Source organism: Triticum aestivum, chromosome 3D (genome assembly GCF_018294505.1).
Source record: "Triticum aestivum cultivar Chinese Spring chromosome 3D, IWGSC CS RefSeq v2.1, whole genome shotgun sequence".
Classification (NCBI taxonomy): Eukaryota; Viridiplantae; Streptophyta; class Magnoliopsida; order Poales; family Poaceae; genus Triticum; species Triticum aestivum.
The window spans coordinates 509874227-509891489 of NC_057802.1; the positions used below are offsets into that span (position 1 = coordinate 509874227).

At 48.3% G+C, this 17263-nt stretch overlaps 2 protein-coding genes across 3 annotated transcripts; both read right to left on the reverse strand.

Moving 5' to 3' along the window:
• Positions 1 to 8769: 8769 nt before the first annotated feature.
• LOC123080074 (RAN GTPase-activating protein 2) lies at positions 8770 to 12192 on the reverse strand. 2 transcript variants are annotated; one of them, XM_044502943.1, is made up of 2 exons: positions 11912 to 12192; positions 8770 to 10745 (listed from the first exon to the last, which is right to left on the reverse strand). In XM_044502943.1, the coding sequence occupies exon 2, from the start codon at positions 10712 to 10714 to the stop codon at positions 9050 to 9052; it is 1665 nt and encodes a 554-aa protein (XP_044358878.1). In that variant the 5' UTR covers positions 10715 to 10745; positions 11912 to 12192; the 3' UTR covers positions 8770 to 9049. The 2 variants fall into 2 exon arrangements, with proteins under 2 accessions (XP_044358878.1, XP_044358879.1); XM_044502944.1 differs by having other exon boundaries at positions 8770 to 10742; positions 11912 to 12167.
• An 823-nt stretch (positions 12193 to 13015) lies between these two features.
• Positions 13016 to 17000, reverse strand: LOC123080075 (putative metallophosphoesterase At3g03305). The gene is made up of 4 exons (XM_044502945.1): positions 16640 to 17000; positions 15276 to 15517; positions 13557 to 15134; positions 13016 to 13456 (listed from the first exon to the last, which is right to left on the reverse strand). Exons 1-4 carry the CDS (start codon positions 16902 to 16904, stop codon positions 13340 to 13342), a joined length of 2202 nt encoding a protein of 733 aa, XP_044358880.1. The 5' UTR covers positions 16905 to 17000; the 3' UTR covers positions 13016 to 13339.
• Positions 17001 to 17263: the final 263 nt, after the last annotated feature.

Below are 17263 nucleotides of genomic sequence, written 5' to 3' on the forward strand. Positions count from 1 at the left end.
AACCCACTCCGTTGGAGATGCAATACTCTCAATACTGTATGGTAGGGTGACTACTGCCTTAATGTGTTCCAAAGCTTAAGTGAGCAAGATGCTATCCTACAGAGCGATCTTTGGAGGAACACACTCATGTGAGGCCGACTGCTGGTCACAGTCTATGAGATTGGGGTGATCTCTAGTAAGCTCATGAATAGGCCAGGAGTGTGACTTATATGCTCCACCCGAGGGGTCATCCTTGGGCAGCCTAGTACTAGTAAGACATGTGGTGAAACTTCTTTACGCCAAACTAACAATTCAAGGCATAGTCCATTGTTCAGTTGTGAAGGAGTGTAGCTACATGCTCTAGGTGAAGTTCAACCTTAACAGGTCTTCACTAAAACACTGGTATATCAAAACAGTAATTGGAACAGAGGACACAATGGGCCCTCGAGATCTGGTGGGGGATTGCTGAAATTTGAGATGGGCTCTAGGCCCATATAGCAATTTCTGAAAAATCTCTAAGGGCCCATGTGGGTTATATGGCACTAGGTGTAGTGGGAAGTTTAGTCCCACCCCGGAAGTGGAAGAGGAGTTGGACCTCCTTATAAGGGTTTCTCTTCTACATGCTATTGGAGCTTGAGAAGAGAAGAGGCCCTCGCGCACTCCTCCTACGCCGCCCGCCTCGCCACGCCACGCCTCGTCACGCCGCGCCGCGCCGCGGGTTGCGGGATTGAGCCGAGCCGAGCTCACACCTACGCGCTTATTTTTGCCAGTCACTAACGAAGAGTTCTCTGACAGCTGGGCCACGATCTGAGACGTCGGATCGTGGGCTGTCACGGACTCGGACGTGGGTCGAGCCCACGTCTCTCCACGTGGCTGCGCCTATATAAGTGTGTGGTGTCTCCTAACCCTAGCCGCCACGAACAGATCACATCTGCTCCACGCGCACGCCCACCGTCGTTCCCTTGCTACTGCTGCTGCCGGTGACTCCATCCCGTCCGCCGCGTACACGGTCGACGGGAGAGCAGGTCTCCGAAACCACGCCCTTCTGGTTCCTGTACGGGGTGAGGGGCGAATAGGTTTTTGGGCAGCGATTACGCGACTTCTCGCTTCCGATCGTCTACTTTCTCTACGTCCGCGTCGCCTTCATCATCACCATGTACATCGACGCCGAACGTGCCGCCGCCGAGAAAACTGAAGCCGACAAGAAGGCCGCCGAGGATGCCGCTGCTGCCACCAAAGCCGCGGCCTCTGCATGGCCTACTGGAGGGTATAACTCGTTTATCCCGCTCCTACTGTTTTCTGTTTTAGCCATGCTAGCGTTATACGTAGATCTTTCTGCAATTAGCGTAGTATGTGCTAGCTTGACTGAATATCAGTATGCGTTTATTTGTGTCAATGCCATGCTAGTGATTTACTCGTGGATTAATTTAATGGAGAAATTGCCTATTTACTCAACAGACGCAACCTCGGAGAATCTTCGTGCCGTAGCCACCGCGCCGCACCGCAAGGAGGTGTGCCTCCCCCGCCACGAGATCCCGACGCAGAGAGTGACTAGTAAATGAGGGCGGAGGTAGTAGCTCCAAAGGTGGTATCTCTTCTCAAATTTTGACAAGCAAACTCATATGTGAACATCTCAATTGCTGAAAGTGTTGTGATGCTTTTTTTGCTAGGAGTAAGTGTTGTGATGCTCCGGGTAAGTACATTTCTGGTAGTACCAACCATCCATTAAAAAAGTTTATTTCTGAGCTGCTTTTGGATGTTAAACGGGGGTAATACTGTGATGTTTCGTGAAGTGAATGGTTGCTGAGGAATATGTGTTGCATCTGCTGGGCTGTTTCATATGATTGCTTCCTTGTTTATTAGTTGACGCAGATGCAGAAAGTTAGAACTCCCTTGCACTTTACTTAATTTTTTATGTGAACTTTGAAGTGCAATAAAGGAACAAAGAAAGTTGCAAAGAACCTTATGACTTCACGCTTCCAAAACTATAAGCTGCTTTAACTGAATATTCATGTGTTTCTTAGAGCATGTCTAGTAGAACCCTCAAACCCTCAAACCCTCAAACCCTTAAAGCAGTTTTAAGGGTTGAGAAGTGCCAGTTTTTGGCATTTTTAAGGGTTCAAAAACAGTGGCAAAGACTAGAACCCTCAAACCCAACCCTTAAACTACTTTAAGGGTTGGATTTGAGGGTTCTAGTCTTTGCCTCAACCCCAACCTTTAAAACTGTCATTTCACATATCACACATTTCATCACATTTCATCATATGACATATCACAAATTCCATCACATTTGACATAAAACAATAATCATTCTAGTTATTATTACACCACCGAATAAAACAATAATCATTCAAATTATTACAACAATGTTTGAGCAAATTACAATAATTGTTCGAATCAAATAGGACATAGAAAAGTAAAACAAAGATACATCATGGGCCAATGCGCCGCCCATCCAACTGCCAGTGGTGCTCTACTAGATCATCCCGGAGCCGACCATGAGTGGTTGCATCCTCAATCTCACGATGTGCTTGAAGAAAAGCGTGTATGCGAGAAGGGTTTCTTTCCGGTTGCACACGGGTACCAACATTGTCATAGAAACAAGGGAGGTTTAACCCTCTCTCATCCTCTAGGATCATGTTGTGTAGAATCACACAACATTTCATGATGTTCACCAAGGTTTTTTTGTCCCAAAACCGAGCTGGACCCCGAACTATGGCAAACCTTGCTTGCAAAACATCGAAAGCTCTCTCAATATCCTTGCGGACTGCCTCTTGTGCCTTGGTGAAATGAGCCTCTTTTCTTGTTAAGGGCACCCCATTTTTCTCCTTGATGGACTTCACAAGAGTTGCCCATTCGGGATAGATGCCATCGGTGAGATAGTATCCCATTGAGTACTCATTGTGCATGATTTTGTAGTTGCAAGCTGGAGCATCCCCAGAAATTAATCTTTTGAACAAAGGAGATCTATTGAGGACATTGATATCATTGAGTGTTCCCGGCAACCCAAAGAATGCATGCCAAATCCATGTGTCCTCCGATGCTACGGCCTCAAGCACAATGGTAGCATCACGGCTTTTACCGCAATACATGCCGTGCCATGCCTTTGGGCAATTTTTCCATGTCCAATGCATGCAATCAAGACTACCTAGCATCCCCGGCCATCCCCCTTTTTCATTGATTTCCATCAGTCTCTTTGTATCTTCCTCGTTTGGTGCTCGAAGATACTTCTCACCATACAACTTGATAACCAACTTTGCAAACCTACGGACGGACTCTGTGGTTGTATCTTGTCCAATGCGAAGATACTCGTCGGTATAGTCCGCGGGTACGCCATAGGCGAGTACCCGCATTGCCGCCGATATCTTTTGGTATGCACTAAACCCCATGATACCGGCGGCGGATCTACGACGCTTGAAATAATGGGAGGCCGCCTCACAATCGGTGACAATCTTCACAAAAAGACTACGACGCATTCGGTACCTTCTGCGGAAGAGGCGAGGAGGGTATGTAGGTACCTCGTCGAAGTAGTCTTGCATCAAATGCTCGTGCCCAAGAGCGCGGTTCCGATAGATGGTGACTCGCCCCATCTTCGACCCTCTCCTCTGATCCATCAGCTTCGCGCGGTCTTCAATCGCTTGCACGTCGACGAGGAGGCTCATCATCTCGACGTCGTCGTCTTGCAACAACTCGTCAATGTCCGAATCGTCGGATGACGACCAAACCGACGAATCGGAAAACGAGTCCATGGCAACGTCATCGTTGTTCATCTCCATCTACAAAAGGCATTCAATATTTAGTGCTACAAATTGAAACAATAAAGAAAATGAAACAAAAAAGAAAAAAAATTAACATACCTTCGGGCGAGGACGCCGCGGGGGCGCGGCCGAGGCGGAGCAGAGGCCGAGGCGGCGGCGCGGGGGTTCGGCCGAGGCGTGGCGTGGACGGCGCCGCCGGGCGAGGACGGCGGGGCGGAGGCCGAGGCGGGCAGGGGGCGCGGCAGAGGTGGGTTGGGGAGGACGCGGCGGGGCGGAGGCCGAGGCGTGGCGGGGGCGCGGCCGAGGCGGGTTGGGGAGGACGCGCGGCGGCCGGGGCCGGGGAAGACCGCGGCGGGGCGGAGGGCGGGCAGGGGCGGCGATCCGCGCGGAGAGGAGGAGGCACTGCCGTCCGGGGCCGGGGATGGACGCGACCGAGGCGTGAGGCGCCGGTGGGACGGCGGGGATGGCGGCGGACGGCGGGCGGGTGGCCGGATCCGCGCGGCGGCGCGGAGGTTGGGAGGATGAAACTTCCCTTCCGCACGTCGTTGCTACGATTGCAGGTCGACCCCTGTTTTCCTCCCAAACCCTCACTTCTACAGGTTGGAGATGTGTTTCCGGGTTGGGCCTCTAAAAAAATTTGAGGGTCTAAGGGTTAAAGAGGTCTAGTCTACGCACTTTTTTCCGTCCAAACTGTAAAAAAGCAGTTATTTTTACAGATTTGGGGGTTTAGGGGTACTACTAGAGATGCTCTTATGATGATTATTTTCGTCTTGTGTATTATAGGCGTTGTTTAGAGTGATTAGAAGAATCTCATGTTGTTTTGGACCGAAAAAGATCTATAGTTCTGTTCCCGAAAAAAAATCTATAGTTCTGAACCAAGTAAACATTGTTAACTTCCCGACTGTCAACTATAACAAGTTTTGCCCGGCTCCGGCGAGGGAGGGGTAATGACGGCGGCGCGCCTTCGGCTCGGTTCAGTTCTTGTAGTCGTCGCTAGGTGATTTACGAATATGGATGTAATTTTTATTATTTTAGTGTTCATTGTACTGTCATGATTGAAAATCAATAGATAGGAAGTTTTCTTGCAAAAAAAAGCATTCGTCCGATGCTATTACGTTTTGGTCCTGATTAAACTGATTTATTTACCGAAAATCATCATGATCTGCGTAGGAACCAACGGAAAATCGGCCTCCATTTGCGCAAAAGAAGTTGGCAGCTTAAAACGTACTCCCTCCTTCCCATAATATAAGATATTAGTACATCGAATAAGTATACTGAATGTAATTACGTGCTACGTTATGGAACAGATGGAGTATTAGTTAAAATCATTGTCAAAATGTGACCCAAAATACGAGAGGGACTAGTAAACTAGTACAGATGTAGTAGCTCCAAAGGTGGTATCTCTTCTCAAATTTTGACAAGCAAACTCATATGTGAACATCTCAATTGCTGAAAGTGTTGTGATGCTTTTTTTTTCCTAGGAGAAAGTGTTGTGATGCTCAGGATAAGTAATATCCACTTGCGGTATGTATTGTAGGAAACATCCATAAAAAGTTCATTTCTGAGCTGCTTTAGGATATTAAACGGGGGTAATATTGTGATGTTGCGTGAAGTGAATGGTTGCTGAGGAATATGTGCTGTATCTGCTGGGCTGTTTCATATGATTGCTTCCTTGTTTATTAGTTGACGACAGATGCAAAAAGTTTTTTTTCTTGAAAAAAAAAGAGATGCAGAAAGTTAGAACTCCTTTGCACTTTACTAAAAAATTTATGTGAACTTTGAAGTGTAATAAAGGAACAAAGAAAGTTGCAAAGAACCTTAGGACTGCACGCACGCTTCCAAAGCTTATAAGCTGCTTTAACCGAACGTTTTCAGACATGTGTTTCTTTTACATTTCTGTTGATGATTTTTTTTTTTTTGTATATTATTATAAATAGGTGTTGTTTCGAGTGATTAGAGGAAGAACCTCGTGTTGTTTTGGACCGTACCTCTTCCAGGCATTGATTCAGGGAACAATATCGATAGCTCTGTTCCCGCAAAACAAAAAACAAAAACATCCATAATTCTGAACCAAGTAAACATTCGTTCCTGATTAAACTGATTTATTTACCGAAAATCATCTGGGCCTGCGTAGGAAGCAATAGAAAATCGGCCTCTATTTGTGCCAAAGAAGTTGACAGCTTAATAAAACAATACTCCAATTAAAGAACAAATGGTGCAACCAAACTCGACATTCTCCAGCCCGTCCATTCGCCAAGCACCTGTTGGTGAGGGGAGCACCGTCAACGTCTCCACCATTGCCGCCGCCGTCCTAGCGCACGCACGCACGCACGCATAAAACAATCCGGAGGAAACGAGTAATTTGTCGCTGTCGAACGCTGATCAACAGCAATGAGGAGCCAGACAAGCTTGCTCTTGTGTCCATCGCGCGCGCATCGGTTTCAAGAGCCGGAGCCGTGCAAGTGGCTTTCATGCAGCGAGCGACTCGTCTCCTCTCGCCTCAGCATCGGCGCTGCAGCCGCAGATACCCCGCGTCGCTTTCTCTCCTACCAGTACCAGTATCTATCTAGCCATGCCGCATCCGGTTCTTGGCTCGCGTGACAGCGCGAGTGAGCCCGCTGCCCGCGGCGTTTCTCGGGGAGGCATGGACGTCCGTCCGTCCGTCCGTCGATGGGGCGATGGCGCCAAGGGCTTGCATTGTCGTCTCTCGTCCGGCTCGCGCCACGGCGCCGTGTCCAAGGTAAGGTACCGTGGCGGGCGGAAAGGGATGGATGCCCGTGAACAGCAGGGGAATTTTGGCACGGTTTAGCAGTCTCGGCATTTTCTTTGTGGAAAAAGCAAGAGCTCCAGAAGAGTTGGGGATGGATCCTACTTTGACGTGCCCGGGGAAAAGCAGGACGGGATCTGCGACATTCTACCACGCACGCCGTGCATATATTCGACAGCGATCGCATAAAGGAGTAGCAGAAGAAATCGTTATTATAATCTTCCTCCAGAAGGCAGGAAAAGCGATCTAGCATTCCGCCGTCTGGGACTCGCGCTTCGCCGCCGTTCTCCGGCGACTCCCCTCCGTCGACGACCTCGGTCATCGGCGCTGAGGGAGGTTGCCGGATAGTTTTAGGCAAAATTAGCTTAATTTGTTAGGTTGTTCATCGTCTAAGATTCGGCGACGGCGGCGCTGAATAATTTTTTTTCCGGATCCTACTCCGATGAGACGATTGGTCCTATTATTGGAGATGGATTTGAAATCCAGTCTGTTCAAGTAAGGATGGTGTGGCGGCGGGGGCATCATCGTGGTGGGCATGTGTCTTCGGGCTTCGCCGTCGCAACGGCGTCTGCTTCAACGCCGGCGCGGAGCTTGGGAGGTAGTCCGGAAGCGAATGCAGATTGTGATCTGCATCGACAACATCTAGAAGACGGAACGTGTGATGGGTTCGTGGTTGATGGATGTCAGGTGTGATTTCCTCCTTCGGCGTCTTAGTCGTGGTGGGGTGTCAGATCTAGAGTTCGATGACGTGTTCGAGGTGTTGTCCCGGTCTGATTCGTTCAACGGCAATGGCTTCACTTTTGGGGAGCCACCTTGGAGGTCCGCAAAGCTGCACATCAGCAATGGAGCTGCGTCGAGCTCGGGTGAGGAGGTGATCCACCATTCTATACTTCGGTGGCTGCTGTGGTGGTGCCGGAGACAGGTGATGGACGTCGGTGTCAAACTCAGAGATGTTCTGCTATCTTTTCAGTTTTGTCATGTCGGTTCTTACGTGACTTATAGTTCGATCTTTATCATATGAACGGGACACGTATTACCATGAAAGAAAAAAACAAAGGTTTGTGCAGCGTGACGAATTCACCCTTGCACGGGACGGGATATCTGGAATCGTTGATCCATCGTTCATGTAATCCAGACAGAATATTCCAACAAAGGGATGATGCAGCGTAGGAGTCTATAGATGACTGCTCTCTTGTTGTCCAAGAGCTAGCGCTCCTGCTGAAGCTCCCACTCTGCATTTCGAGCGGTTGTATTGTTCTCTGTACAAACCGCACGGTACGTAAATCAAAATTTGTTGCCGCTGCGGACATACGCAGCGCCCAAGCAAGAAGAAAAATGCACGCCACAGGTATCAAAATTCGAAAGAGAGGTCACAGCATATAGATAGGCGGTTCCCAGCATATCACAGTTTGATGATTTAAAGGGCCAGACCACGAGCAGAGAACCAAGAGTCCAAGACGGTGCTAAAACATGAAAAGAAAAAGGTTCCAACCGAAGTTAGAGACGAAGTTAGAGATAAACCAAATACAGCCTCGAGTGCGAACCCGTGAACGGCAGGGGAATTTTGGCACGGTTTATCAGACTCGGCATTTTCTTTGTGGAAAAACCAGACCATGAGATCCGAAGCTGCTGCTTTCACGTGCTCGCTCGGGGATCCGCTTTCCGCTTTCCACAACGCACGCTGCGCAGTGATAAGGTTTCTGAAGCGTGACGAACTCGACCGTTGCTTTGGAGATATATATACTTCCTCCCTTGTGAGTTACTCCCTCCCTAAAGAAATATATGAGCGTTTAGACCACTACTTTCTTTGTGTAGATACTTGGATATGGGCAACCATTGATCCACATCCTTCACAGATGGAATATTCCAACAAAGGGATGATGCAGTGTGGGAGTCTATCGATGACTACTCTTTATCAGAGAGCCGGAACATGCTCCTGCTCAAGCTCCAAATCGCGGCAAGCGTACCCGACACAAGCGATTTATACAGGTCAGGGTTTTTCAGCACCAAGTCACCAACACGGAACGTGACGAACTCGCCATTTCCGTGCTTGGTCAAGTGCACAGGGATTGGATATCGGAATCGCCCATCCCTGCACGGGGCAAGATAACTCGCAGAGCTTACATGGGGCGCCACGCCCTTGGACCTCATCAAAGGTCATATGCAGCAACCAAATGATAATATCACACAGATACTCACAGCTCCGAAAGAGACATCACAGCATAGATAGGTTCCCAGCATATCACAGCAAACAAACACATGCCATGCCAAATATTCCACGGATTTAAATTTTTAAAGGGTCCAGGCTTGACCTTGACCACGCAAGTTCTCCCACAGAACCAAGACGGTGCTAAAAACATGAAAGGAAGTTCCAACAAAGTTACAGATAAACCGAACCGCCAGACCACAGCAACAGGCCGCTTGGCTCGGTTCAAAATCAATTGAGCCGGGCCACAGCGAGGTGTTCCTTCTCTTTTATGCGAAATTCCAGCCGGTACACCAAACATTTCAGAACCCAAGACCGGAGCAAAAGATAGTGGCGGGCCTAGTCCTCCTCCGCCTCCACCTTCAGGTCCTGCAGCTTCGAGCCGAGACCAGCATCCTTCCCATTATCGTCCCCATACTTTGCCTCATCATCATCATCCTCCTCTTCGTCCTCGTCATCAGGGTTCCCCTCGGGCTCGTTCTCGTCCAGCGGGCCAAGCACGTCCGCCGAATTCTCGCCTGCCTTCAGGATCTTCCTCACCTCATCAATCCCTTCGTCTGGGATGTAGTTCGCGTTCATGTTCAGCAGCACAAAGCCTGGCTTGTTTGCGACCGCCTGAGCAAAGCAGCGGGCTCCAGACCTCTGAAACAGGTTGGTGCTCACGTCAAGCTCCTTCAGATCTGGGTGGCCCTCTTGCAGAGACTTCGCGACCGCCGCCGCCCCGGCATCCTTCAGCTCATTCTCAGCCAAGGTCAGCTTCTTGAGCGACTGCATTGCGGTCAAGCATTCCGCCAAAGGTTTGGCCGCCTCGGCGGTAATCTCATTTCCTGCCATCTCAAGGATCTCCAGCTGAGGTGCAGACTCTTTGAGGACATTCACGATTGCTATGGTGCCCTCGTTCTCGAGATTGAGGTCGCTGAGGTACAGCTCAACAAGATCTCCAAGCTTTGGAAGGGTTTCGCTGAGAGCCACCCCTGCCTCGACGCCAAACAAGTTGTCCCTGATATCAAGCTTCTTCAGACGAGTGCATGTCCCCAGGGCCTCGGCCAATGCCACTCCACCGTCAGATCCTATCCTGGTTGCTGAGCACCTAAAACTCTCGAGATTTGGAGAACGCTTGACCATCTCAGCAATGAACATAGCACCTTCATCACCAGTCATATTGTTGTGGAAGTGGAGAACCTTAAGCTTCTCAGTTGAAGGAATAAGCTCAGACAGAGCCTTAGCAGCTTCCCCTGATATACCATCGTTCATCACATATAGTTCTTCCAGGTCGCCCTGTGATTTTAGCAGCTCTGTGAATGCCCTCACACCCTTCTCGCCCAAAGCATTGTCAGAGATGTTCAGGTATCTCAGTACAGACCCTGCTAAAGCTTTGGAGAATATCCGCATCACATCAAGGGCTTCATCCTCAGGTCTTCCGGCGACAAAATCTGAGATATCTACCTCCTTGAGCTGAGATTTTATTGATTCAAGAATTGGCCCAGCAACATTGGCAGCACCAATACCAAAGCTCCTGTTGCTCAAGCAAATCCTGCTATATGAGTTTCCTGGTTCTGTTAGTGGACTCAGGAGTTCCTTTGCTTCGTCCGCCTCAATGAAAGCACGCTTGCCACCAGATATATCAAACACAGTATCAGCAGGCTCAATAGGTGTATCAATAACAGGCGCTTCTGGTTCTGCAGTCGTCACTGGACCTTTTTTCAGGACTTCCAGCATCAGCTTGCTTGTTTCTTTTGCATATAGCTGGACAGCAGAACTCCCATCACCATCAGGCTCCTTTTTGAAATGCTCATCTGCAGAAGCAAAGCACATCTCTTCAATCCTTTTGGCATTCTTATGGGCCTCTTCTTTGCCCAAAAGGCCATACTTGCGGGAAAAGATTGACTCGGAGGACAGGTTCTTGGTCATCCTCTCTACAAGCATCAGACGAGTGCTTTCACTAGGTGGCCACAGTTTGATGGAGAATGTCCGGGGCTGGAAATCTTGCGCCGCTGAAGCCATGTGGACACGTGGCACTTCACACAATAACCTACTGGTAAATCAACAAGTGTAGGAATTAGCATGATCCCAGATTACAGAAAGTAATGGACTATTAATAAGTATAAACAATGAAATTAGTGGAGCAATTGAAGGGCCAGTCCCTGAGGGTACCCAACACTACTATGACCAAGGATACAACAAAACACCAAGTAGCAAAACATAGTTAAGTCTACAGTTGACAGACAACATCGTCAATTGGTAAAGACAAGCATTTCGCTCAAAGTGATTGTTTTACATGGGAAATCAATGACACAACTGGCAGTTACAACATGACGGGACTTCAACCCAACACAAGAAAAAAAAAGTGTAATGTTACTACAGCTGTGTTTGGTTCAGCTGTGGCTCAGCAGGAAAGTAGTAGCTGTGGGCTGTCTGCTATGAGAAAGCAGTAAAGTCATTTGGTAACTAGCTGTCTGAACTGTGGAGCATAAATGTCCTGAATACCACTGAAGTCTGAGAGATTCTTTACATGCTGTTTAACAATAAGGATCCAATTACATGCTGCTTTAGCTACAAATGATGAAATGATCATGTAGATAATTAACACACTACCAGGTAGATTTGGCCCATAGAATTTTCGAGTTGATTGGAATGATGAAAACGAAAGCAGATTAGCAGGGTTTAGATAACTGAGCAGACTAATGAAAATAACTAGTAGTAATATGCACCTAAGTTGACACCTAACTAATTAAGAACCCAGCAACATTGGCCGCTTAGGTTAGAACTAAAAGCAAGCAGGTAGTACTATCTGTGCATAAAAATCAAAACAAGCAAGCAGAACTCTCTGTACTTAGAAATCAACCCAGCCGTACGTGCACACATATGCGGCACAGAACCGTACTACTTGTCTTCGGCTAGGTTCCAGAAGAAGAACAAAACAGATTAGTAGCTTGGTTCCGACAACTACATTAGTAGCTACGGCGCAAAACAGCGCGTACGCAGGCACGCCGTACACGCATCACAGCGCCCAATGCCCGTGCCGTCAGGAAGAACAACAGAACTGCGCGGGACAAGCAGATTCACAGATATCTAGTATTTCGAAAGCACGAGGCCGCAGATCTGAGATTGGGATGCGAGGGGCGCATCGATCCTGTCGCGAGTCTAGGGTGGATTCGCGGGACGAACAGGGCATGGAGACCCGTGCTCGCGTTTCCTCACCTTGGATCCAGGCGGCGGCGAGCGTATATAATCGGGGAGGGGCAGCGGCCGCGGCGGCTTCAGCGTCAGGCTCGGGGCTAGGGTATAGAGGCGGCCGCTTCCACCCGAGGCCAGCTACGTCGACCGGGGGCGGAGGCGGCGCGGCGAGGTGGGGAGGGCGGAGAGGGCTCGCCGGGAGATCGCCTGGGGCGGGGGCTGGGGCTGTGCCAGGGGGTAGCAACTGGGAGAGGGAGATGCGGCGGCCGGCGGAGCGTGGGTTTGTGTAGTGCGGGGGGTGGGGGCGTAGGGTTTCTGGACACGGTTGCGGGCTGCGGGGCCGCTCCGCGGCCGTCCGATCGTGGGGTTCGAGGAGCGGGGGGCTACGCTCAGCCGTACGATCGACAGGAGTTTGGGGAGCGTGAGATCGGGATTTCGAAATTCAAATCTGCGCGGACTCTGCCTGCCTGTTGCGGTGCTGCCAGTGCCAGGGCGGCGGATCTATCATTGTCTATCGCGTAGGCACGTGGCGGTATGATTTCTTCCACTCAGTGCTTTTTTTTTTCCTAGTCTATCCTGGTCTCATTACCACGAGACCAAAAAGTGACGATCAGGTTTTCGGATGCAAGCACATGCGTCAAAAAAACATACTTCCTCTGTCCGGATTTAGTTCGAATGTATCTAGCACGTGTCCGGACAGAGGGAGTATATATAAGACGTTTTGACAATTCATCCCTGAGAGTGCAACATCCAGAGACGATCAGGTTGGACAGTTTATCCCTGCTCAAAAGACGATTGTTGGCGAACGGCGTACAGCCAGAGGAAAACCTGTAATCTGGGAGGAATTCCCAATCTCCAGACTCCAGATGAACTGAACTGAGAGTGTACATGCATAATTTCCCCTACAGTTGACAAGGTACTGAACAAGAGGAGTGCAACATCCATTTCTGAGCTAAAATGAGGTTTCTTGACTCTATTTACCAAACAAAAAAAACTGTTCATCATAGGCATGCTAAAGCTTCCATGGAAGGTGAGTCGGACGATATCACCACCCCAAACATCAGACGCGGAATGGTGTTGCTCATTGCAAATACAGTAACGCTGCGTTTGAAGGGTCAAAGAATTTCATCCAGTGTTAACAAGTCCTTAACTCCCTGTTCTGAAGAAATTGCGTGTTTAGCCTTCATAAATTATGTGTAGTACAATGCTGACAATATATTTTATGCATGTTAGATAGATGGTCTAACAGGTCTCCTCTCCAAAAGAACAAAAAAAATGTAATAGACGAGTGACCCAGCCAATAAAATCTTCAGCCGCGAGCTCTAGCCTTCTAGGTGCTCCGTCTGCAGTGCCTTCGCAACTCCGCCGAAATATAGCACGGTGCTTCGTCTGCAGTGCCTTTGCAACTCCGCCCAAATATAGCACGGTGCTCCGAGCAGGGCCCCGAAACAGCTAAATGGACGAGGTTCTGTAGACAGCAAACGCCATGAGCGCCGGTATGAAGTAGAAGAGCACCGGAGAATGGAGCAGAGGGTCCATGGCAAAGGCCTTCATAAGAGCTCTGCACAGCTGCAAGATTGTAAAGGCGTCATCAGTATCTTCAGAGTAGCAAAAAAAAAAAACCCGCAGTCACAGAAGATTTGCATCGACTGAAAGGAAATAGTAATACCTTCCAGTGTTTCCACAGAACCACCAGGCAGAAAGCGATGAGGATTTTCCTTATCCAGCGACCGCTCCACAAGCTATCATGCCCTACCTCTCTCCTGCTCTTTTGGTGGTGATCATCTTTCTTCTTTCCTGACTGCGAGAGGTAGTGCTCTCGGAATGTCGTTCTCTCAGCAGCCATCGCGGCGAGAATCACAATTGTCGGTAATACCACGAAACACAGGTGAGGTAGAACGATGACCATGACGTCTGGAGTGCCGGCATGGAAAGTTTTCATACCATTTTTAAGAGCCCAACCTCTGAATGTCATGGATGCGAGGCTGCTGTCCTCGGTTACAGGGTGACCAGAAAACCAAGGGAAGACCAACAGATAGATTATATACACCAACAGCAAAGACCACACAAGAATCATCCTGGACAGCTCAACAAAAAGCCAGATAAAACCACCAAGTAGGTACTTCAGTGATGTATACTGACTACCGTCCGCACACAGATATGTGTACACAGATTGTTGATCCTTAAGTAGCACTACTGAAGCTCGTGGCACAAGAAGCAGTGCGAAAATCAGAGCAAGAACGCACTGCAGTGCGGGATGATATACCGACGCCCACTGGATGCCCATCACGAAAAATTCCTTCCATGTCCAGTTAACTTCTGCAAACAACCCATTCACAGAGAATGGCCTCAACTGGCTGACACTAATGTCACCTGTTATATCCATCGCTTCGATTTGCAGCCAATACCGATCTGGAGAAGGATCTGCAAATGCTCTCCAGTTCCACGGAATTAAATACATATCTCCTCTAGAATCATTGGCACTCACTCTTTTCATTTCGCTGTCGAATACCACTTCAAGGTTTCCTGGCCTTGAGTCATATATCTTTGCTGAGACAGTCACTATCTCGTGTCGAGAGAATACAAGCGCCCTCACCGTATCAAAAGTTGAAGCTCCCATGGTGTGACATTTGAAATCACGAGGAGCAGATGTTCTCTGCATAAATCTCGAGTCCAGAGGGAAGGTAGGTAGTATAATTACACTTTTTGAGCCTAACCTGAAATCTATGTCAGTAAAGGAGACAAATCCATCATCAATTGCTAATATCCTCATACTTCTACTCCTTTTCCAATCGCCAATCTCCCACTCCCAGAACTCCTCAACAGGTGCTGCTGCTTCAGAACAGTTCTCTTCAGCACTCGGGATTGCATATCCTTGGTGCATGTTAGACTGGTAGTAGTGTTCATACAGTGATGGTTCCTGAGTTGCTCGATGATAGTAACGCTTTAAATTCTTGCCGAACCTTGTGTGAAGATGTCCACACAAGTATGCTGCTAATGAGTGCTTTAGAAAGACATCCTTGATACTTTTTCCTGATTCTGTCAATGCTGAGAAAGACATCGGGAAGTGCCCAACTGTAATTTTTGTCACTGGAGCCTTGTTGAAGTCAGTGTCCCACTGCGACAGTGATTGGTCCAGTTCTATAAGCTGCTTGTCAGTAGGATGCCCAAATAAATTGGTTGGGCCCCTAAGTCCGATCTCCATTGTGCTATCGAAGCCAACAAACAGATGCTTCCGGCCATCATTCTGCAGATCCATCCACAATCTACCATATGTTATGCCAAGCGTATTCAGAAAATGCAATCAAAACTAATCATTTGCAGTACAATTTAACTAGAAAGTGCTAAAGAAATAATAAGCAATAGGATGTATATAAGAAACACTGACCTCCAAAGTGATGCTTTGCACGCGCCCCTGTCGTCTCAGGTTAGCATTGATGCTATATTTCTCGTAGAAGTCATAGTCCCCACCAGACATAGGTACACCAAAGCTATCATGGTTTCCTCTCAGATCATAGAATTTTTTTCTTGGAAGCTTGCTACTCTCAATGACATCCTTCATCGTACTACTATATTCCATCCACTCCACCTCATTTTGCTTCATTGTAAGCAGATCTTTGCTTTTCCCCTCTAATCACAAAATAAAAATAGTACTTGAGATAAATCCCAATACATAATCATCTATAAACTACTCCCTCCATCCCATAATGTAAGACGTTTTTTGACACTACACTAGTGTCAAAAAACGTCTTACATTATGGGACGGAGGGAGTATTTGGTATATGGACACCTTTCGAAATGAATGCAGCTGGTTTCACGTCTTCCCAAATTAGAAAGTGGTTAGTTGGTTGAGGTTTTGAGGGCGGTGAAGATCAGCTGTAGTGCTGATTGCAACTGCCTAGTTACAAGTGAAGAGGTTGGAACCAGAAAAGCAAAGCAGCTGTTTATTCAAGCAAAAATTTCCGATCATATGTTGGTTATTTTAAGTTCGTCAGTAGTCCGCGCCTTAATACATGTGATATTAAAAGAGTCTGTGACAACTGACAACAAATGACTATGTTGATTGTGGTTCTATGTCTGATTTTTGCAACTTCGAACTTTAGGCCTTTATTACTTAGTCGCCTCAGTTACAGTTCATGTTGGGTTGTAAGTTGTAACAGGTCTGATGCTAGATTCTATTCCCTCCGTCGGTCTGATGCTAAGTTAGTACAAAGTTACAAAGTTGTACTAAAGTTGAGACACTTATTTTGAGACGGAGGGAGTACTTAAACTGTGAATTCAGTACTTAAATTTTCAACCTATCTGGTTTTAGCATGAACCGAAAAGTACCCAACTGCCTCCACTGTTAATGCTGTATCTCACTATCGCAGCTCCTTAAATTGTGATTGCAATACTGAAATTCAGTTCAATAGCATCGTAGATACAGCAATACACTAGAAGGTTCTAGCAGTGTACTAATTATAAATGTAATAAGGAGTAGATTTTAGATAAAAGTTTCTGCTCCTAGGCACCATCAATTACAGTGCCTTAACGAACCACCCATCCATTTACCACATTTGCTAAAACTGAAGCCTCATTAGTCTCTGAATTTTTTCTGAACTATCCCCACGCATCAACCAAGTTCTACCGAACATCAAAGAACCACTCCAACTAGATTAAACATCACATCATCCATTCACCCCGAACACGGGGAAGGATCAACAGGAGTAAGGAACAGGAAGGGGGCGATAGAGGGAGATATGTACAACGCACCGGTGAGGTCACCGGTGATGAAGACGAGGTCGGGGTTGACCATGGCGAGCGCCGGGCCGACGTATCGCCTGAAGTCGTAGGCGCGCTCCGGGTGGTGCACGCTGAAGTGGAGATCCGAGAGCTGGGCCGCCCACACGACCCCCTCCGGCGCGCCGGAGACCTCTGCCACCGCCCTGTCGTCACCGGCGACGGACGACGGCGCGGGCCCCGCCGCGGCGACGAGGGCCAGGAGAATGGGGAGCAGCCGGTTCCCGTGCGGACCCATGGCGAAGGCGCAGACGAGGGCCCGAGGAGGGGAGCAGGACGAAGAGGCTGCAGTTTACGCTTTCAATGATCAGAGAGAACAGCGAAAGGCGTTTGCATATGCCGGAATTTGCCCTCAAGCGAGGGTACACCAAAAGTAGTACGTACGTCTTTGTGAGTACTATACATATCACTCATGTTGAAAAGAGGACGTGGCAGCTTGTACGTCGACCCCCACATGCTAATGTCGTCAGCGGCAAAAATGGTTGTTCCGGCATAAGCTCCGTCCCGATGGTACGCTCGAGCGGTATAAGGCTTACTGGGTGGTCCGCGATTTTCGGCAGCGTGCGGGTGTTGACTTTACCGACACCTTTGCTCCGA

Excerpts from the sequence above, each read along its gene's own strand:
- LOC123080074 (XM_044502943.1), bottom strand. The coding sequence starts at position 10,714 with ATGGCTTCAGCGGCGCAAGATTTCCAGCCCCGGACATTCTCCATCAAA.
- LOC123080075 (XM_044502945.1), bottom strand. The coding sequence starts at position 16,904 with ATGGGTCCGCACGGGAACCGGCTGCTCCCCATTCTCCTGGCCCTCGTC. Across the intron at positions 15,135-15,275 it reads TGCAAAGCATCACTTTGGAG|AATGATGGCCGGAAGCATCT; the intron begins GTCAGTGTTTCT and ends ATGGATCTGCAG. Across the intron at positions 13,457-13,556 it reads TTCTGTGGAAACACTGGAAG|CTGTGCAGAGCTCTTATGAA; the intron begins GTATTACTATTT and ends ACAATCTTGCAG.